At 42.4% G+C, this 22,217-nt stretch overlaps 1 protein-coding gene across 1 annotated transcript in view; it reads left to right on the top strand.

The window, feature by feature from the left end:
- Herc2 (HECT and RLD domain containing E3 ubiquitin protein ligase 2) overlaps window positions 1–22,217 on the top strand; it is a 158,743-nt gene that overhangs the window by 5,254 nt on the left and 131,272 nt on the right. Inside the window, 5 exon segments of the mRNA XM_038313420.1 lie at window positions 13,656–13,770; window positions 15,845–15,982; window positions 17,775–17,994; window positions 19,858–19,958; window positions 20,897–21,053. Coding sequence (XP_038169348.1) covers window positions 13,656–13,770; window positions 15,845–15,982; window positions 17,775–17,994; window positions 19,858–19,958; window positions 20,897–21,053 — 731 coding nt within the window.

Genomic DNA, 22,217 nt, shown 5'->3' with positions numbered 1-22,217 from the left:
GGGGAAGTGGCTCAGAAAAATCAGAGAAGAGCTTGCTGGGTAATCGTGAGGACCCAGCTCTGATTTCCACCACACACGGTGGCTGTGTTGACCCTCTTGTCATCTCTGCTGAAAGGCCAAGGCCGGAGTTCCCATGACACGCTCAGTAACTGGACTAGCTGAATGACAGGCGCTGGGTTCAAGGGAGGCTTTCAGTGTCAGGAAACAGGGATCGCTGATCTCAGCTTCTGGCCTCAGACACATTTGTATGTGCATTTGCACACATCAGTCCACCCATACACATTCATGCATGCATATAATGCCAAGAAACTCTCCACACTTGAATGTTTAGCACTAATTTTTATGTAGATTTACTGGGTCATTTAGTGTTCATTACTCTCGAAAAGGCAATATAATAAAGGGGTAAAATGTGTGACCTTATTACTGCTTATCTGAGCTGGTTCTAGTTTTTCAGTGAGCCAAAAAGAAAATCACTTACAGGACATAGTAGTACATTATACTTTCAGACTTTTGTTTCTTAAAACTTTTTTCTTTTGTCACTCTTGATGAAGGACTAAGGGTATGTCTTTGAGCATGAGACCAGATAGAAATTTGTTGCTCTTTCTTACATAAGCTGCACTCAGGAATTTTCTATTTAAGGATTCTTTGAAATGGCACATGAAATTGGATATGCCTGAAGCACTTTTTTTAACCTTTTCATTTTGAAAATAGTGATAGACTCAGAAAGTTGCCAACAACATAGTAAGATCAGTGTGTTCCCTTTAACCAGATGCTCCCAAGGTTACATTTTGTTTCACTGTGGTATACTATCAAACAGTAGTGTGCGTCCTTACTGTTCATATGCACACTCCTGTGCCCTTCGCCTTAGTGTCAGTTCATGCAGCTGTCATCACCCAGTGATGTTCTTGGTGCCACCCCTGTGTCACTTCCCTCACAATCTGAGCTCCAGCACTGAGAATCAATCTGGTCTATCAAGTTATCTTTAGATTATCATATGGTGTGTGGTTTTTCTGAGGTCAGCTTTGTTAACTTAGCATAATGCCTTTAGAGTTTTTGTGTTAACCAGTAGTTAAATTCTGGATCACTTATTTATCTGTATTTGGCACATAGTCATCAATTCAAAGTGATTAAGTTCAAAAGTGCATGTAAGAATTGAACGTTGACTATGAACACTGTCATCTTATCCTTAGACGTGTCAGTAGATCCAAAGGTGTATGCCCATGGACATCTGATGAGTGTGCTCCTAGGTTGTGACTGACTGCCTGGTTGCTGATATGCTGACATAAAAGAGTGTGGTGAATGTAGGGAATCTGATGTCTTTGGGATTCTCTTTCCCTGTATCTAAGTATAATCGCCTCAGTAGAATAATATTGTTAATAGACTTCCATAATGAAAGTTAGGGTTTGCTGTTTTTGTGTATGACATTTTGTTGGGTTGATTGAAGCATTGTGCAGAGTTATTGACTTGGGTGTTCCTATGCTGTTATTAAAAAGAATCTTCAAATACAAACTTGTCTCTTGTTCCAGTTTAAGGAACATACCCAAAAAACAGGGCTTCACTATTTGGCTCTTAGACTTCACACTGCACACATCCACAGAGGAGTGCATCCCCTCTCTCTGCAGGACCAAGACTTCAAACTGCACACATCCACACAGGAGTGCATCCTTTCTCACTGCAGACTTCACACTGCACACATCCACACAGGAGTGCATCCTCTCTCTCTGCAGACTTCACACTCACAACCTCCACAGATAGGGGTGCATCCTCTCTCTCTGCATACTTCACACAGCACACATCCGCAGAGGAGTGCATCCTCTCTCACTGCAGACTTCACACTGCACACATCCACACAGGAGTGCATCCTCCCTCACTGCAGACTTCACACTGCACACATCCGCAGGGGAGTGCATCCTCCCTCACTGCAGACTTCACACTGCACACATCCACAGAGGAGTGCATCCTCCCTCACTGCAGACTTCACACAGCATACATCCGCAGGGGAGTGCATCCTCCCTCACTGCAGACTTCACACTGCACACATCCGCAGGGGAGTGCATCCTCCCTCACTGCAGACTTCACACTGCACACATCTGCAGGGGAGTGCATCCTCCCTCACTGCAGACTTCACACTGCACATGTCCGCAGGGGAGTGCATCCTCCCTCACTGCAGACTTCACACTGCACACATCCGCAGGGGAGTGCATCCTCCCTCACTGCAGACTTCACACTGCACACATCCGCAGGGGAGTGCATCCTCTCTCTCTTCAGGACCTAGATGCAAACTTGTGCTCCTCTCTCCTGCAGTGAGTTCCTATTAAATACCTCCAAATTCTTCAGTTTTATGCAGTGTAAAGTAGTTGATAGTGATTTGCTATATAACTTTTATAGATAGTGTGGCTTTTTATCGATGCTTTTGATTATATGCATTTTGTAAATCTTGTTAGTCATTTTTAAATTAAAAAATGTTTATTTTTATTTTTATGTATGTGTCCTAGTGAGCTTATGCCAGGAGTGTATGGGTTCTCAGAGTGCGTGTGATCCCCAGGCTGGAGTTACAGGCAGTTGTGCACTATCTGACGTAGGTCTAGGGAACCAAACTCAGGGAAAAAGGGCACAAACTGGTGGGACAGGCTTATAACCCCGGCTTCTTGGGAAGCTGAGGCAGCAGGGTTGTAAGTTCAAGTCCTTTCTCTGGGCACCTCAGTAAGGCACTACCTCAGAAATTTCCAAGCGTGGTGGAGAGAAAAGGAAAGACTGGGAAGACTGGAGGTGGAGATCTCAGTGGTAGGGTGGAGTGCTTGCCTCACGTGAGGTTGGCCTGGACTTTAGTGAGTATCTCAGGAAGGTTTCTCCTGGCTTCTGAGGAATGAGTAGAGAAAGGAAGTTCTTTGATATCACATGCCTATAGATCCACATAGAAATAGTGGCCTGGTGTGGTCATGGGAGGCTCTGCCTGGACTCCTGTGTGTTTAGGGGATAGGAGCAAAGACTGGGAGAGCATCATACAGATAAAGTTCACACTGCAGTATTTTACATCACTCCATCGGGTCTTTCTTCTGAGACAAGGGTTTCTTTGTGACTTTGGAACCTGTCCTGGAATGCATTCTGTCGGCCAGGCTGGCCTTGAACTCACAGAGATCTGCCTGTTTCTGCCTCTCAAGTGCTGGGATTAAAGGCGTGTGGCATCATCATCTAGCCTACTTAGGTTCTTTCTATAGAACCTTTAATGCTTTTTTCTGCGGAATCAATCACCGATACCAATCTCTTGAATGATTCTGTCATTTGCATTGATCAGTTACTCTAGCTATAGGTTGGTGTATTTTTGCTAAAATGTGATTAAATGTTGAGCATTATAAATATACTATGTTATGCTAGATTTTGTTTTACATCTTTATTTTTGAGATTAATTTTATGTTTCCTAAATTGACTTTATACATTTTTGATCCAATTGCTTCAGCCGTCTGAATGTCTGGGAGAACAGACATGCATTATAGTACCTGGCTGTGGATTTAGTTTTAGCTTAGATATTTTTAAAGGGATAAACAAAGGTTGGGGAGAATGGGGTATGGTTAATATATAGTATGTATGTGTATGAAAATAAAAAAATCTGAATGAGTTTTGCTTTGGCATACATGTCATTTGCCTGAGATCAGTTTTCTTTCCAAGCTCTGTCTTTGCCATATAGCCTTTACTCTTAGATAATTTGTCTGATCCACTGAGGCTGGGCCCTTCCTGAGACTACCTGATGCTTGGCTGGGGGATGCTCTCACTGTTGCACTTGGGTTGTGTTGCTTGAGGCCATGCTTCATGTCTGTCTGTTGGTTATCGGTTCCTGTAGTCCTTCACATTGTGTTCCTCAAGGCGTCCAGCCCGTGCCTTCCAAGAAAAGATTACTTGCCATGTACGTAGCTTCTGTCCCTTGCTCTCCTGAGCGATGCCAACACATCTGCATCACACACAGGGAACTGATGACAGAACAAAGTAACTTCCTACCAAAGTCCAACATGGGAGTCTGGGTTTATAGACTGGGGCTGACTCAAAGGCTGCTGCATCGCTGTAGGCCTATCTCCCCAGTGGGGACTCGTGGACACTCACCCTGGTGCCTGATAGATGTGCCCATCTCCTCTCTAGGTGTCTGTTCACTATGTCTGTAGTCTCGAGGAGGGTCCTTGTAAATCTCAGTAGTTTCAAGGACCTTCTGAGACTTGTAAGTTAATTACTTCTCAGTCTTCTGAGCTGCCCCTCTTCCTTTCTGGGTAGAAGATTTCAGTTCTGAAAAACTGCTGCATAATTGTAGTGGTGTTCTGAATGAGCGATGCCCTTCATAGGCATATGAATTTGAGCACTTATTTGGTCCGCAGCTGGTTGGACTGTGTGAGGTGAAGCTTTGCTGGAGAAGCGCTGCGCTGTGGGTGGGCTTTGTGATGTACAGCTTCATCCTACTTCAGCTCTGTCTTCCTGCTCAGCTTCCTGCTCCCATGGCCTGCTCTCGTTCCGCTCCTGCCATTATAGATGTCCTCTTTTTTTAAAAAAAGATTATTTATTTTTATTCTATGTGCATTGGTGGTTTGCCTGAATGTGTGTCTATTTGAGGCTGTAAGTCCCCTGGAACTGGAGTAGTGTGTCACCATGTGGGTGCTGGGAATTGAACTCAGGTCCTCTGGAAGAGCAGCCAGCGCTCTTAACTGCTGAGCCATCTCTCCAGCCCCATTATAGACCTTCTTTCCCAAGGCAAAATAAGCTCTTCTGTAAGTCACGTTTGGGTCACAGCAACTGAAAAGTAACATAACGGTGCGACACCATCCTGGTGATTAAAGAATGGATTTATTCCCTTCCTCCCTTTCTTCTCTCCTTCCCTTCCTCTCTCCGTCTTTTCCTTCCTTCCTTTCTCCCTCTTTTCTTTCCTTCCTTTCTTCCTTGTGAGTGTAGCATCTCCCCTGGCTTAGTCTTTAACTATTGAAATGTTTCATCTTTTTTTTGCTGTTTTCTGTTTTTGAAGCTAGCCTCCAGCTTTCTGTGTAGCTGAGGTTGATCTTGAACTTCTGATGTCCTGGTCATACCTTCTGAGTGCTGGAACTGCAGGCATGCATCACCATACCTGATTTATGCAGTATTGGGGATTGAACCTAGGGCTTCTTAAATACTAATCAAGTGTTCTCCTAGCCCACATTTTTACAAATTCACTTTTGAATGCCAGTGTCTCAATCTAGGCTGTATTCCAGAGCACTGATAGGTGGTTACCAGCCAGTCTGTGGCCGTCCTAAAGTGCAGTTGGGGCTGAGCATAGTGCTCACTGTCTCTATTGGGATGTTGGCATTTCCTGTATTCATCTGAGATTTCCAGATTTAGCCTTCTCTCCTGGAACACTCTGCTAAGATCTAGGTTTATATTCATGGCATATTAGTAGGGAGAGCCGTTGATGGTGAGTAATTTATTCATTGAGAAAAGGTTCATTTTGACTAGGAGCTTTGAAGATTCCACTTCATGGCTGATTGACTTGATCCTTTTTTCTGCACATCTATGGTAGCATGTATAGCAAATTTGATCATTGTATCAGTCAAAAAGCAGAAGGAAGACACATAGCTTGGGGTTCCACAGTTTCCTAAGTAACTAGACTAGATGACCCAAGTAGGATCACTGTCCTAGTTAGGGTTTCTTTTCTTTCTTTTCTTTCTTTTCTTTCTTTTTTTTTTTTTTTTGTTTTTCAAGACAGGGTTTCTCTGTAGCTTTGGAGCCTGTCCTGGAACTAGCTCTTGTAGACCAGGCTGGTCTCGAACTCACAGAGATCCGCCTGCCTCTGCCTCCCGAGTGCTGGGATTAAAGGCGTGCGCCACCACCGCCCGGCCCTAGTTAGGGTTTCTTTTGCTGTGATGAAACACCCTGAAAAAGCAAGTTGGGGAGGGAAGGGTTTATTTGGCTTACACTTCCATGTTGCCATTCATCAGTGAAGGAAGTCAGGACAGGAATTCAAACAGGGCAGGAACCTGGAGGCAGGAGCTGATGCAGAGGCCAAGGAGGGGAGCTGCTTACTGGTTTGCTTCCCATGGCTTGCTCAGCTGCTTTCTCAGAGAACCCAGGACCACCAGCCAAGGGATGTCATCACCTTCAATGAGCTGGGCCTTCCCCATCAATCATTAATAAAAGAAATGTTCTACAGGCTTGCCTGTCTGTGTCCTGATCTTATGGAGGCATTTTCTCAATTGGGGTTCCTTCCTCTCAGATGACTTTAGCCTAGGTCAGTTGAGTGAGAACAATCACTGTAGTCCCTTTCTGTAATAGTAGCCCTCTGAGGACCAAGCTGCAACTGAACCTTGCGGGACACTTACCTAAACCGTAGCATTTGTGTAAATCTCTACAGTTAAAAGTGAACCAATTCTTATTCCTGTTTTTATTGTCTGTCTTTCTTTACTTCTCACACCCGATCTGAACACTGATCTGAACTTTTTTTGTGATTGATTGGCTCTTGGCTCTGACTCTTTTACTTTGTTTTCATAGTTTCTTCCTCTTTCTCCCCCTTTATACATGGAGGCTTGAAAGGCTCCTGGGTTCCCTTGAGATCCGAGCATGAAGGTTGGATGTAACTCCTGTAACATAGCACACCCGAGCCTCAGTACCTGGCCTCTTTGCAGTGTGGTGAAAACTGGATTCAGTTGGTAGGGTTTTTTTTTAAAAATTCATTTTTATTTAATGTATGAGTGCTATGCATGTATACCTGCTTGCCAGAAGAGGGCATGGTTATATTAGCCACCGTGTGGTTGCTGGGACGTGAACTTGGGACTTAACCACTGAGCTATCTCTCCAGCCCTCCATTGGTCAGTCTTAACTGTGTTCTCACTTAGGGAGCCATGCCTTCCCACTCCCTCACTAAGTCTCAAGGTGGGAGCGTGAGAGTGTGTTTTCAGGGGTCCTGCTTCTCTCCTGCCAGTTGCTGCTCTACCAAGAGCCCCGTGTTAGGCTTCAGTCATCTCATTAGCAATGTGAACAATAGTGACTTAGTGTTGAGCAAAGCAGTTTCCATATGGAACTTAGCAGAATGCCAAGTTGGTTTTCTCTATTACTGTGTAACAAATCACTAAACACAAATTTAGCAACTTAAAATAATTTATGTATATTCTGACATTTGATTGATCAGGAATCTGGCTGCTGGGTAGCTTAGTCTTCTGGCAGCTGGTCCCTGCCCTCAGAGTCCTCCCTTCGATTAGTTCCTTGTGTTGTGACTCGATGCCCTGGGCTCAGCGGCTGCCCTTCCGTTGGCGTTCCATAGACCTCTACTTGTTTCTCCTTGGCCCTGTGGGAGCATCTCCTGATGTTGTTTAGCCATTCTCGAGGGTGCTTTCATTTGACCAAGTAGACTCCAAAGATAATGTTTCTTTTGCTTACCTAGGAAGCAATGGACTTGGAGCCTTCACTATTGGGTGTCAATTCACATTTGTCATAGAACACTAGCACCTAGTGGTGTGATGATGTATCATCTTTTTTAAAATTTATTTTTATTTGATGTTCATTGGTGTTTTACTAGCATGTATGTCTGTGTGCGGGTGTCAGAAGCCTTGGAACTGGAGTTACAGACAGGTGTGAGCTTCCATGTTGGTATTGGAAATTGAACCCGGGTCCTGTAGAAGAGCAGTCAGTGTTCTTACCTGCTGAGCCATCTCTCCAGCCCCATACCATGGGTGTTGTGTATAGTTTGTTGGAAAAGAACACAAGGTGAATGTATACCCCAGAGGACCAGAATTCTGGGGACCATTTTATCCCCTTTTGATATTTGATTATTCTCGTTAATTTTATAATTTTATAAAAGTGAGATCTGAATATTTACTTGCATAGATTAGGTGGAAAAGAACTGTGAAGAAATGGAGAAAAGTATGGAAGAATTCAGAGCTGGAGAGATGGCTTAGCATTTTAAAGTCCACTGCTCCCGCAGGAGATCTGGGTTTGGGTCCCAGCACCACCTAGTGGCTCAAAACTGTTGGAAACTCCAGATGTAGGGCATCCTATGCCCTCTGCTCCCACTGTGGGCTCCAGTGTATATGAGGTAGCCATAAACTTATGCCAGATCATTTTATATTTTTTGCACATAAAAAATATAGACAAATTTAGTAGTGAGCGGTATGTATGAAATCCTTTTGTTCTGAATTTCTTTTAAGGAAACTGCTATTGAAGGTAGTGGGTGCGTCATGAAAATGGTGCTTGCCAAGGAGCAGGATAGTAGAACTGTGTTTTTTTAAAAAAGGCCCTGCCCTATTAAAAGGTGTACAGATGTGCTAGAGAGATGGCTCAGTGGTTAAGAACACTTGTTGCTTTTGTTGAGGACCTGTGGGTTTGGTTCCCAGCACCTGCACATCCACTCACAACTGTTTCCAGCTTCAGTTCTAGAGGTTTCAATACCTTCTTCCCTCTGAGGTCCTGTATGCACACGGTGCAATGCATACATGCAGATAAAACATTCATATATATAAAATAAAATGAATAAATCTTTGAAAAATGAAAATGGACAAACAGAAGTCTGTCCCTCTCCCCTCCTCCATCCCTCTCATACTTCATTTTTCTTTCTTCCTTTTCCCTCCCTCCCTCTCTCCCTCCCTCCCTCCCTCCCTCTGTTCCTTCCTCCCTCCTTTCTTTTTTGATTTGAGTCACTGTTTCATTATGTAGTCATGACAGGCGTGGGACTCACTAAGTAGTGATGGCCTCAAACTTACAGTGATTCTTATACCTCTGCCTCCCAGGTGCTGGGACTGCAGGATTACAGCTGGGTTGAAATCTGTCTTTTAAGTACATCTATAGTAGAGAAGATAGCTTCATTCATAACTGCAGTTTTTTGAGTACACACCTTCTCAGGGTGTTCCCAATGCCTTTTTGTCTGCTTCGTGTTGCCTGTTAACTCTGGGAATCCTTTTTCTTTTTTTTCTTTCTTTTTTTTAAAATATTTATTTATTTATTATGTATACAATATTCTGTCTGTGTGTCTGTCTGCAGGCCAGAAGAGGGCATCAGATCTCATTTCAGATGGTTGTGAGCCACCATGTGGTTGCTGGGAATTGAACTCAGGACCTTTGGAAGAGCAGGCAATACTCTTAACCACTGAGCCATCTCTCCAGCCCATGGAATCCTTTTTCTGAAACAGATGTGGACTAACTAGGGTGTTTGTATTTTTCCTTTTTTCCCTTGAGTGTCTTTATTTACTCATGCGATTGAATTTACTGTTGTCTGTTACATTTCTTATGTATTGGTGATACTCAGAAGTGTTCTTAGCTTTGACAGGAATCTTGTCTTCATTAGTTTCTGTGCGATTTCAGCTATTCATTCTTTTCTTTTTTTCTTTTGAAGACAGTGTTTCTGTAGCTCTGACTGTCCTGGAATTCGCTTTGTAGACCAGGCTAACCTCGAACTCAGAGATCTGCCTGCCTCTTCTTCCAAGTACTGAGAGTAAAGGTGTGTTCCTCAACACCTCATTATTTTTGAGAAGGTAAAACATTGTCTGCTCATACCGTGTTGTCTACATTAATTTCAGACTTAGCCTCTCTCTCTAAGAGCCCTCGTTCCTTTTAGTGGGAAATGGTCCTCTGAGGCCAATATCTTGGTACTCAGTGTGGGAAGAGTGCTGTTATTCAAATTAAATTCCACACACAGAACAAATGTATTTCTTCAATTAATTAATTGTTTTTAAAAACACTACCTTTTCTCATTTACATACCACTCCCAGTTTCCATTCCCCCCTCCCGTTCCTTGTTCCTTCCACCTTCCCCTCCATCCCACCCATATCCACTCCTCAGAGAGGGTAAGGTTTCAACAAAGTCTAGCACATTGCTTTGAGGAAGGACCAAGCCCTACCCACTATGTCTAGGCTGAGCCAAGGTATCCCTCCAAAGAGACTGGCTTCCAAAAAGCCAGTACAAGCAGTAGGAATAAAACCTGGTCTCAGAGGTAAAAACAATGACTCATGAAATTTGCATGCAAATGGAAGGAACTAGAAAAAACCATCCTGAGCGAGGTAACCCAGACCCAGAAAGATGAGCATGGGACTTACTCATAAGTGGATACTAGCTGTAAAGCAAAGGGTAATGAGCCTGTAGTCCACGACTCCTGAGAAGTAATAAGGAGAAACTTAAGAGAAACATACATAGATTCCCCGCCCCCCCCGGGAAGGGGAAATAGACAAGATCTCCTGAAAAAATTGGGAGCAAATGTATTTTAAAGATAAATTTCCAGTGAGATTTTAATCCAGATTGCTTAAAATGTTCTTTGACGGGGCTGGAGAGATGGCTCAGTGGTTAAGAGCACTGCCTGCTCTTCCAAAGGTCCTGAGTTCAATTCCCAGCAACCACATTGTGTGGCTCACAACCATCTGTAGTGAGGTCTGGTGCCCTCTTCTGGCCTTCAGGCATACACACAGACAGAATATTGTATACATAATCAATAAATCAATAAATAAATATTTAAAAAAATGTTCTTTGACTTTGGTTTTTTACATTTAACACTATAGTTTATGGTACATTAATGTACTATATTGTAAACAGGGTTTTATCATATGAACATTACTTTATCAAATGACACACATGGAATCACTTTTAAATGACAATATCTGTGGTAATTAAGGTTATAAAAATGATGAGTACATAAGGTTTAAGAATTTTTTTCTCATGATGCGGGTGGTGGCGCACGCTTTTAATTTCAGCACTCGGAGGCAGAGACAGGTGGATCTCTGTGAGTTTGGGGTCAGCCTGGTCTACGGAGTGAGCTCCAAGACAGGCTCTAAAGCTACAGAGAAACCATGTCTCAAAAAAAAAAGTTTTTTTCTCTCCAGGTGAAATGGTTCATGCCTTTAATCCCAGAGGAGGCAGAGGCAGGAGAATCTCTGTGAGTTTGAGGCCAGCCTGGTCTACAAAGTGAGTTCTAGGACAACCAAGCTGTTACACAGAGAAGCCATGTCTTGAAAAAACTGACTATATTCTAATTCTAATTATATGAGGCTTAAAAACTCAGTAAAAAATTTTAAATTTTTTTGTGATTATAATTGCATCTTCTCCTCCTTCTCTTTCCTCCCTCCAAACCCTCCCATAGACCCCCTTTTTGCTGTTTTTCAAAATCTTGACCTTTTTTCATTAGTTTTTGTTACGTACGCATATTGTATGTGTGTTTGTGTGTGTGTGTGCACGCATGTGTGCACACTAACACACATTCCTAAGTTTAGCCTGCTTAGTCTCTATAATGTTACTTCTGTGTTGTTTTCAGGGCTGACCACTTGGTGTTGGATAACTAATTGGTGTGTTCTGCCTGAGGAAGACTGTGTTCCACCCTCAGCATTCCTTAGTTACCTGTAGCTCTTTGTACAGGCTTGAGGTCCTATGGGCTTTTTCCTTCCATGTTAGCATGTTTGTTATTGTTTTTGTTCGGCTCAAAAGGTATTCTTTTTTAAAAAATAAGCCTGAGTTATTTTGCTTGTTTCCAGTTATAGGTTTTGTTTTGTATACTGTAACTTGAATTAAAATAAATGTTTATTTTATCTGTATGGGTGTTTTGTCTGCAAGTATATCTGTGCATCACCAGCAAGCCTTGAACCACCACGTGGGTGCTGGGAATCCAACCCAGGTCCTCTGGAAGAGCAGCCAGTGTTCCTAAGTGCTGAGCCAATTCTCCAGCCCCAAAGCTCAAATTTTTGAGGATGAAACAGTTTATATTTCACACTTAGAAGGAACACTCACATACTGCTTTTTATATTCTTTGCTTTCTGCATGTTCCACAAGTGTTTCCTCATACATAATCACTATGTCTTATTTTTGATTTATCTTTTCAGAGCATGTATGCATGTATGCCTCTACTCCCCTTTTGCATGTTACATGAAATTTAGTATAGTGAATACCCAAAGCAGTCTTGAGGGAAAAGAGCAATTCTGGAAGTTTCAATACTTAGTTCAAGTTATACTATATGGTGACAGTAAGAAAGACACCATGATAATTCCACAAAGCCTGACGGTTAGAGTGCAGCCAGAAGCCACACAGGTAGACACATAGCTAGAGCCATCTGGTTTCCAGAGCAATGCTGAAAGCTGAATCTACGGGGAGAAGGCTGAAACTTGTCCTCTGCCTTTTATCCTGTGTGCAAACCAGTGAAATGGACCAAAAGCCTTACTGTAACACCAGGAACTTTGAAACTGCTAGTGGGAAATAGTGTGGAAATACTTGAAAACACAGACATAGAGATTATTGTTTAAAATAGTACCTCAGGGGAGCTGGAGATATGGCTCAGTGGTTACCCATTCCTGTGTATAAAACCTGCCATTGTGACACATTCCTGTAATCACACAAGGAAGATTAGAGTTGGAGGCTGGACTAGGATGCCTAGTAAGAGCCTGTTTAAAAAGAAATAAAACCAAACAAAAACCCAGATCCACTAATGAAAGTCAGCATGGTGTACAGTGATATAGTGTGCTCTTTCACCGTCCTGTTTTTGTTCTGTGATCTTTGACATGTTACTTGGTTTTAAATAAAGTAAATTGTTCATTGTTTTATTATTGAATAATTGAATAAAATAAGGGGAACCAGGGTTTTTTTTCCCTCTCTATATAATTCTTTAAGATCCTGTTGCTGAAGACACTATACATTGTGCACACAGAACTTGAAGAAATTGAGCTAGAACTGACTTGAAAGCCACTTTGTGAGGACTGACTCTCATAGTATCTGAAGATGTATTGTAAGCTTCCAAGGGACAAAAGGAATCACTAGTCGTACCCAGCCACGAGGCCTGCAAAACCCAGCTATCACAGGCCCACTACAATGTCCCCCATGGTGCAACAGTTGAACTTTGATTTTGGAGTAACTACCAGCTGTCTAAATGTATTTGCAACCAGCTTAGTCCATTCATGCCCAATACTGTAAACCTGCTCAACTACCTGTGCCTGGAGTAGTCATAGACCCTAGAGGTGAATCTACTCCTAAACTGATCTAATTTTTAACTGTATTCCAAATACTATCCTTGTATCTACAGGTAAGTGTAGTTCTCACCCCTTATCAAGGAAGTTTCTTTGGTAGCAGACAGAGGCAATTACAGAAATTCACATCTGGTGAGACTACAGAGAGAAATAACTGTGTTTGATACAACATAACACCCTCACCTAAGGCTAAAGGAACATCGTGGAAGAGGGGGTGGAAAGGTTGTAAGAGCCAGAGGACCAGGGGCCTCCTATGAGATAGTGTCTCCTAGGTACAGCAGGGATGCTGTACCCATAGCAATGCAGCAGTGCTGTTACCTAAACAAGTCTCTACACAGTGTTAGCACCAGTGGTTATGACAGTGTGGATGGGGAGATTTCACAAGGCCCCACCCCACATCAAGAGCTATGGGCAATCAATGCCTGCTGAGAGAATCAGTTTTCTTCAGTGCTGAACCCCCTGATAGGTTATCCACTCCAAAGGTCAGCCCTAAACACATGAGCAACATTAGGTTGACTTAGTAAGTAGTGTATATTTTATATATGTGTGTATAGATAAGTGCAATATATCATATAACAATAATTGCAGAAGAGGAGGTCATGAATTGAGAGGGGCACATGGGTTGGAGTAGATCGAGTACTCATAACATTTTCAAACACATAAAAAATTAGAATAAAAAAGATTTATATGGATCTCTCTTTAAGTTGATCTTTTTTGTATTTGCCAGCTTGCATTCACAAGAGATGGACTCTGTGGTCTGTGGAATGAAATGGTTAAAGATGGAGAAATTGTGTACACTGGGACAGAATTAACCCAAAATCGAGAGCTCCCTTCTAGGAAAGGTAAGAACTTTTAATGAATACTTTTTTATTTTGTAAATATCATTATAATTGCATTTTAAAGTAAAATTTTAAAAATGCATCCGTGTGTGTGTGTGTTTGTGCGCACGTGTGTGTGTGTGTGTGTGTGTGTGTACAGGTGCCATGGCGTGCATGTTGGGACAACTTGGGAGTTGGTTCTCTCTGCTGTGTGAGTCTTGTGGATTGGATTCAGGTCGTCTGATTTGGTGGTAAGTGCCTTTACATGCTGGACTATTTCCTCCTCCCCCTTTAGGTGGAGTGGGGGTATGGGTGGAAGGGAGGGGAGGGAAGGGGGAGGAGGAGGGAAGGAAATGGAAATCTTTAATAAAAAAAATGAGGAAAAAAAAAGTTGTACAATTTAAAAAAAAATTGGTTGAGATTCCTTACTGTCCCCTCTCTCGTGTACAGGCGTCTCTGTCTATCCCTCCCTCTCCCCCTCTCTCTCTCTCTCTCTCTCTCTCTCTCTCTCTCTCTCTCTCTCTCTCTCCCTCCCTCTCCCTCTCCCTCTCCCTCTCTCCTTTAATAAATGTTTGGCTTTATGCTTAAAAAAATTGGTTGATATGGGATTCCCCTCTGTATGCTGTAAATACTGTTGGAGAATAAAGAAACTGCCTTGGCAGAATTTAGGTAGGTGGGGAAAACTATACTGAATGCTGAGAGAAAGGAGGCAGAGTCAGAGAGAAGCCATGTAGCCCCCGCTGGAGACAGATGCCAGAAATTACCTGGTAAGCCACAGCCTTGTGGCGATACACAGATTACAAGAAGTGGGTTAAATTAAGATGTAAGAGTTAGCAAATAAGGAACTAGAGCTAATGGACCAAGCAGTGTATTAAATAATACAGTTTTTGTGTGATTATTTCAGGGCTGAGCAGCTGGGAACAAACAAGCAGGTCTCCCTTCAACAAATTGACTCCCATGTGACCAATTAAAATCCATTTAAAACTTGAGAGGGCTTGCAAAGGAATTCTAGACACTAAAAAACAAAGTTTAGTTAACAGAAAATTAGTGATTTGGTTGGTGTGAAACACACACATATATTCTTAGATATAGTATATATGTATATATATATATGTAATTTATGTGATTATTTTAGTTAGAGCGTTTTATGACAGGACTTGTTGACATTTTAGGGCTAAGATTCATTCCATCTTCTCTTTACAGCCATGTGTGGGGTTTCAAGGCACGTATTACTGTTTGAGGCTTTACAGTGGCTTGAGGTGGTAGTTTTCAGTTTTTCTTTTATGCCTCAATGCTCCTGAATTATATTTCAATGATAATGGTCATTTGAATGTACTTATTATTTGTGTGTGTGTATGTGTGTGTGTGCGTACGTGCCATGGCAGGTATGTGGACATCAGAGGACAGTTACCACTTTTGTGTGGGTTCTGGGATGGAACTCACATTGTCAGGCTTTCAGTGAGCCATCTTGTCGTCTCAGTGGTCGTGGTCTTTATAGCAGTGGTTCTCAGCTGGCAGTAGAGGAGAACATTGGACAGTTAGAAAATGATTCTAGAGTTATCTCCCTAGTTCTTCCTGTGGTCGTCCAGCAGTTTTGAGCCACAGGATTAAAGCAATTAGTGTGAAATCCAAATAGATAAATGCTTGAAGACATTGTGAAATCTAGTAAGACATTGAAGAATGTTAAAAAAGAACTTCAAGCTTTAAAGAATTTGAAAAATCCCTTATATTTATTCTTTCATTATTGAGTAAACAATACTGAATCTTTTGCAGTTTTAATTCATGAGATTTTTTAAAAATAAAACATTGAGTTACTGATGTATGCTGTAACTTCCCATGTTTGGGTAGAACATTTGTAGAGATTGGCAAGAGATGCTCTCCCAGCCCCCTATCTCTTTCCTTCTCCTTCCCTCCCTTCCTCCTATCCTTGTTTTGAGTCAGAGCCTTATTCTGTAGCCCAGGCTGGCCTGGAACTTTACTGTGTGGCCCAAGATGGTCCTGAACTCATGTGCTGGGGATTATAGGCATGAGCCACCACGCCGTTTGACTGTTGCATTTTGAAAAACAATTATAGACGTAAGCATTTTTAATTCTCCAGATGATGGTGCTGATACTCAGAGTGGAACCAAGAAAGAAGATCTTACTGACAAAGAGAAGAAGGAGGAGGAAGAGACGCCTGCACCCGTGTATAAAGCCAAATCAATCCTGGAGAGTTGGGTGTGGGGCAAGCAGCCAGGTATTATACTTTCTGACAGCAGTGGATCAGGTTTTTGTTTGTTAATGGAATTTTCTAAAATTAAAGCCCATATTACAGTAAAATATGTCTGATATAAAGTATAAGAATAAAATGTATCTGATAAAAATATAACCATTATAACCATTTTTTAAGCACACAGTTCATATTCTGGTACAAAAGCATTACCACCTATATCCATTAAACTGTCCTCTAGGCCTCCAGGCAGCTATAGTTCCCTTTGATGTCTGCCCTTCATTCTTCAGAAGCACTCCACATAAATAGACTTAGTCTTTATTCTTCTTATCTAGCTTATTTTGCTTAGTATGTATTTAAATTTATCCCTGCTGTAGCCTTTTTGGTTTTTCAAGACAGGGCTTCTCTGTGTAGCCCTGGCTGGCCTGGAACTTACTCTGTAGATCAGGTAGGTTAGCCTTGAGGTCAGAGATCTGCCTGCCTCTAGTTCCCAGGTGCATGCTGTGACCTTTTAAAATGTTAAATAATATTTCACTATTTGTGTTTGTGTGCATACTTTGATTATGTTCTGCACTAGTTGGTAGACCGTTGGGGTACTTCTTCTCCCCTTTTTTGGTAATAATAACCTTTATTTAAAATAAGTTTAATCTAGGACACTCACTTTACGTGAGTTTCCAATTAGCTACTAGAGTCAGAAACAATAAATAAATGAAACCAGAAAAAATACTCTGTAGAAAAAGTACAAAAGGAACAATTGTATGTGTGAAAAACAGTGAAGATATTAACTGCCAGGTGCCTGTCCTAGTGTGAAGGCTGTCTCCCCTAGTGAGTGCCACTGTCAGCCTTGAGATCTGATTCATTGTCCTTGTGCCCTGAGTAGATGACTCTGCTGCCACGGACATGGTTGTCCAGTCTCTGCGGGAGGTCACTGCTTAGTTCCGCATGCATTCCCAGGTACACTGATCGTGTGGAATACTGTGATTAACTTTTTCACACACAGGTACAGTGTTTTCCAGAGCCACAATGGGTTTCTATTCTTTCCGCAGTCCACAAGGTTCTAGTTCCCCCAAGCCCTTGCTCACATTTGTTATTTTCCTGTTGATAATATTCACCTTGGTGAGTGGGAAATGGTGCGCTACTGTTTGTTTTTGTATTTATTAATGATTAAGTGATGTTGAACAACAAAAAGTAAAATTATGTTATTTTCAGGACAATGGGAGATCATCAGATTAAGTGATATTCAAAAAGATAAATGTTACATGTTTTCGCTCATGTGTAGATCCTAGATTTTGTCCAGATCTATAAAACCATGTATGTTGGATGTGAAAATGGAATAGGAATGTGGCTAGAGGTTTTTTTTTTTTTTTTTTTTTTTTTTTTTTTTTTTGTTTTCCCTAGAAAGTGGGCTACTGAGAAGTTTGACTTTATAGTTTTGTAGATTTGTTCATTTCTGTGGGGCTAAGCCTTGAGTCCAGGGCCTTCTGCATGCTAAGCAGTTGCTCTACAACCCTTCAGCTTTGTATTAGCAACTTTTACATGGTAATTGCAGAGAGCTAGTATATGATGGAAGCCAAAAGCCGTCCATGTCTTATGCTATACTCCCTTGTGTGATTTCAGTCAAGTTACTTAACCCCTCTGTGCCTGAGTTTCGTGTGTGGACATAGAGTACTGCCAGCTATTATATGCACAGTGCTTAATGCTTTGGGCAGAATTGTATGCTTAAGTGTTTCTACTGCCATTGTCTAATTTCTCAGTGTTATTGCCAGCTGTGCCCAAAGTCTTGACAAGCTGGACTTATCTTTCTTATCTTGTGTTCCAGATGTGAATGAACTGAAGGAGTGTCTTTCTGTGCTGGTTAAGGAACAGCAAGCCCTGGCTGTCCAGTCGGCTACCACCACACTCTCAGCCTTGAGGTTGAAGCAGAGGCTGGTGATCTTAGAGCGCTATTTCATTGCCTTGAACAGAACTGTTTTCCAGGAGAATGTCAAAGTTAAGTGGAAAAGCAGCAGCATTTCTGTGCCTCCCACAGAGAAGAAAAGGTAATGCTAACATGGAAGAACCCTGGTGGCATCTCCCTGTAAGTTCTGCCTCTTTTGTTTAAGACCGTTTCTTCATTACTAAAGATGCTTCTAGACACATGGTTTTTAATTTGTGGGTATTTATCACTGCATCAACAAATTTGCCCAATGGTATTAACTAATAACTACTAGAATATTTAAGGCTCATGTAAAACTGTATTTTTTTCTCCAGTGTAACTGAAAATTCTTGTCCCCATGAGAACAGAGTGCCAGGGTAATTCATGTTTGATATGGTTACGAGCTTTTTCTTTCATTGTGGTAGTTACAGCTTCCACTCCCTAGAGTGCACGTGGTAATTGTGCATGCAGCAGGAAGTATGCTCATCTCTGCTTTTCTTTCTTCTCTCTTCTCCCTCTCTGTCCTCTCACCTCTCTTCTCTTCTCCTCCCCTTCCCCATTATATCATGTTGAAATCATTGTTGTCACATTTAGAGTAAGTTTGCACCCTAGCTGTACCAAGGGACCTCTGGGTTTTCTTTCCATTTGAGAATAGGTGGGGTAGTTTTTCATTTCCTGACCACACAGACAGCAGCCCACAGTGATGGTCACTGGTCTGAGAGCTCTGTCTGTGTCAGCGGTTGATGCTAAGAGCCCTTATGCACTCTTAAGTGTTGGTCATATCACCCTAGATATGGAAAGTGGTTTGCATGATCTATGGACTTAAGCATTGGTGAATTAATTGGAACATCTTTCATTAAGTGAAGGAATTCCTAAAATTTAAAAAAAAAACTTTTTGAGCTTATAGTAGATTGCATTTATACATTTGTGCACACACGCACACATATGTAACAATAATTTAAAAAAAAAAGAGGGTATGATTTTGAGAGTGGTTTTTATACTCGCTTAGAACTATAGGTTCTTTCTTGGGGTCCAAGATCCCAAATGTCTGAGTAGAGTTGAGCTTCATGTTTATACAGGGACAGTTTTCTTCAAGGGAAAATGTTAGCAATAGTTCTCCAAGCTCTCCTGATCAGATTTAACAGGTGTACTCAGCTTTAAAGGGTTTCTTATGTAATACACATATTTCTCATTCAGAAATTTATTTCCATGTTCCTGTCATCCAGTGCCTCCTTTGAAAGCAGCAATAACACTTCATCCTTCATAGTCACAGTTGTGCACAGAGCTTCCCTGCACTGTTCAGACCCTCACAGATGAGTGTGCATAGCCTCCCCTGCACTGTTCAGACCCTCACAGATGAGTGTGCATAGCCTCCCCTGCACTGTTCAGACCCTCACAGATGAGTGTGCATAGCCTCCCCTGCACTGTTCAGACCCTCACAGATGAGTGTGCATAGCCTCCCCTGCACTGTTCAGACCCTCACAGATGAGTGTTCGTAGCCTCCACTGCACTATTCAGACCCTCACAGATGAGTGTGCATAGCCTCCCCTGCACTATTCAGGCACTCACAGATGAGTGTGCTCTGCTTCTCCTGCACTATTCAGGCCCTCACAGATGAGTGTGCACAGCCTCCCCTGCACTATTCAGGCCCTCACAGATGAGTGTGCACAGCCTCCCCTGCACTATTCAGGCCCTCACAGATGAGTGTGCTTTGCCTCTTCTGCACTATTCAGGCCCTCACAGATGAGTGTGCACAGCCTCCCCTGCACTATTCAGGCCCTCACAGATGAGTGTGCACAGCCTCCCCTGCACTATTCAGGCCCTCACAGAGAAACTTTTCCTTTACAAAGGATATTTTATACAAAGTTTGAAAATTGAAACTAAAACCCACCATGGATCTTGATAGCTAAAGAAGACCATAGGTCATACCCTGGCCCACATTCTTATTTGATTATTTTCATGTTTCTCTGACTGTGTTTATCTGCAGTTCCCGCCCCACAGGCAGAGGGGTAGAAGGACTCGCCAGAGTTGGGTCCCGAGCAGCGCTCTCCTTTGCCTTTGCTTTCTTACGAAGGGCCTGGCGTTCAGGTATGTGTGTAGCATGCCATTCTCTTTCCTTCATAGATAGGAGTTTTGAGTTCCCTGAGCAATTCTGCCCCAGCAAGTTCCTTGTTGGCCACCTACCAACTAGACTGCCAGGTCCCTGAGGCCCTCTCAGGGGGGATTTTCAGAGTCCTTTAATCTTTGTAGATGTCTTCATTCTCTTTACCTTGAGTTCTTCTTTGTAAGATCAGAGGCTATAGGGTCTTTGAGTTTTCAGGGCTATGGTTTGTTTGTTTGTTTGTTTTGGTTTTTCGAGACAGGGTTTCTCTGTAGCTTTGAAGCATGTCCTGGAACTAGCTCTTCTAGACCAGGTTAGCCTTGAACTCACAGAGATCCGCCTGCCTTCTGCCTCCTGAGTGCTGGGATTAAAGGTGTGTGCCACCACTGCCTGGCTTCAGGTCTGTGTTTTTAAGAAGTGTTCATGTATTACAAACCCACCTCACCTCCTTCACCATTTAATACCTTAGTAAGAAGTTATCAGTTGAGCACCCGTAATCTGAAAATATGCAATCTGATGTTCCAAAATCTCAAGTCTTTTGACTTATGATTTCATAAGTAGAGAAATTCACTAACCTCATGTGATAGGTTGCTGCCAGAATGCAGCCATACCAAAGATGCTGCATGAGAAACCTCCAGTTTCTGTGTGTCAGATGTATATGGACCCGGGGACGTGGACACACACACACACACACACACACACACACACACACAACGACACCCCATATTTCAGGTAAGAGATACTCGTCTGTCTCACACATACCGCTTATGTGAGAGACATCAAAGGTGGACTGGGAGTTCCGCAGCTGCGGTATAGTTGACCCATCGCACAAAGAATCTCCTGTCTGTCTTTTCATTTGCGGGGTTGGAGGCTCAGTGGGAGTGACTGGAACACTGCTTGTCAGCAATGCTTGTGTGTTGCTCAGGTGAGGATGCGGATCTCTGCAGTGAGCTCTTGCAAGAGTCCCTGGATGCCCTTCGAGCTCTTCCCGAGGCCTCTCTCTTTGATGAGAGCACGGTATCATCGGTGTGGTTGGAGGTGGTAGAGAGAGCCACGAGGTTCCTCAGGTCTGTTGTGACTGGGTGAGTTTGCATTTTCCTTGCTTTTCTCTGGAATAGCTCTGGTGTGCTTGATCCTCGTTCTCATCTCTTCTAACTGACTAGGTTTTGCTACTGCGATTTTAGCATGCTTTCAAGTTCTTGCTATTTACATTAACTTTTTTTTTTTGAGACAAGTGTAACAGCCCTAGCTGTCCTAGAACTTGCTTTGTATACCAGGTTGGCCTCTAACTCACAAAGATCTGTCTGCTTCCTGACTGCTGGAATTAAAGGCATGTGCTACTATACCCAGCTTCAAAATTGTTTTTTCACATTTTACTTATTTGTTTTGTGTGTGTGTGTGTGTGTGTGTGTGTGTTAGTTTTGGCAGTAAGTGCTTTAGCTGCTGAACCAACTCTCTGGCCCGTTCCCAGTTTTTTAGATGATTTAATTTATGATGATTGTGAGTTGAGTCAAGAAGCTGTTGCATTGAATGTGATGGAAAATGCCAGACCTTTTTTTTTATTCGCTGTTTTCTGGACATATTTGTTGATCTGTCCATCATAATTTGAGCACTTCTTGTGTGCCTCCCAGTGTTAACGAAGAGCCACTGTTTTCAAGACCTGGAAATCTTGTAGATAATATATGAGTACATAGCTACTCAAACAAAAATGTTCTGACTAGTGCAGGGGCTGTAGCTCAGTAGGAGAGCAGTTGCGGAGCATGTACAACCTGGTTTGGTTCTTCTCACTGCAGAAAAGAAAATGTATAAACCTGTTTGTTAGTTTACTATTGCTGTAACAAGAACCTCCATCAACTGAACAAAAGGAGGAAGGGTTTGGCTGCTGGTTTCAGAGACTTCTGGTTTCAGGCCCTGTAGCTTTGGACCTGTGTCAGCAGAGTTCATCATGGAGGAGCCTGTTCCTTCATGGCAGCCACTAAATAAGGAGAGAAAGAGGAAATGTCAGGTTATAGTTTTGTCTTCAAGAGTGTACCAGCAATGGCTAACTTTTGGACTAGACTCTACCTACTAAGTGGTCTGTCACTTTTCCATAATGTCATGGATTTGGGACTAGCCAGCAAGTACATAGGTGTTGGGCAGAGGTTTATGATCCAAATTCTAGCATATAGCTACACACTTTTATTTTTTGTATATGTTTTTGATCGGAATGGGAGTTTTTGGGCAGCTGTACCCCTCCTTAGACAAAC

This window comes from Arvicola amphibius, chromosome 12 (assembly GCF_903992535.2).
Source record: "Arvicola amphibius chromosome 12, mArvAmp1.2, whole genome shotgun sequence".
In the NCBI taxonomy this organism is placed as follows: Eukaryota; Metazoa; Chordata; class Mammalia; order Rodentia; family Cricetidae; genus Arvicola; species Arvicola amphibius.
The sequence above is the reverse complement of the archived record's forward strand: the minus strand, read 5'-3'. Positions and strand labels throughout refer to the sequence as shown.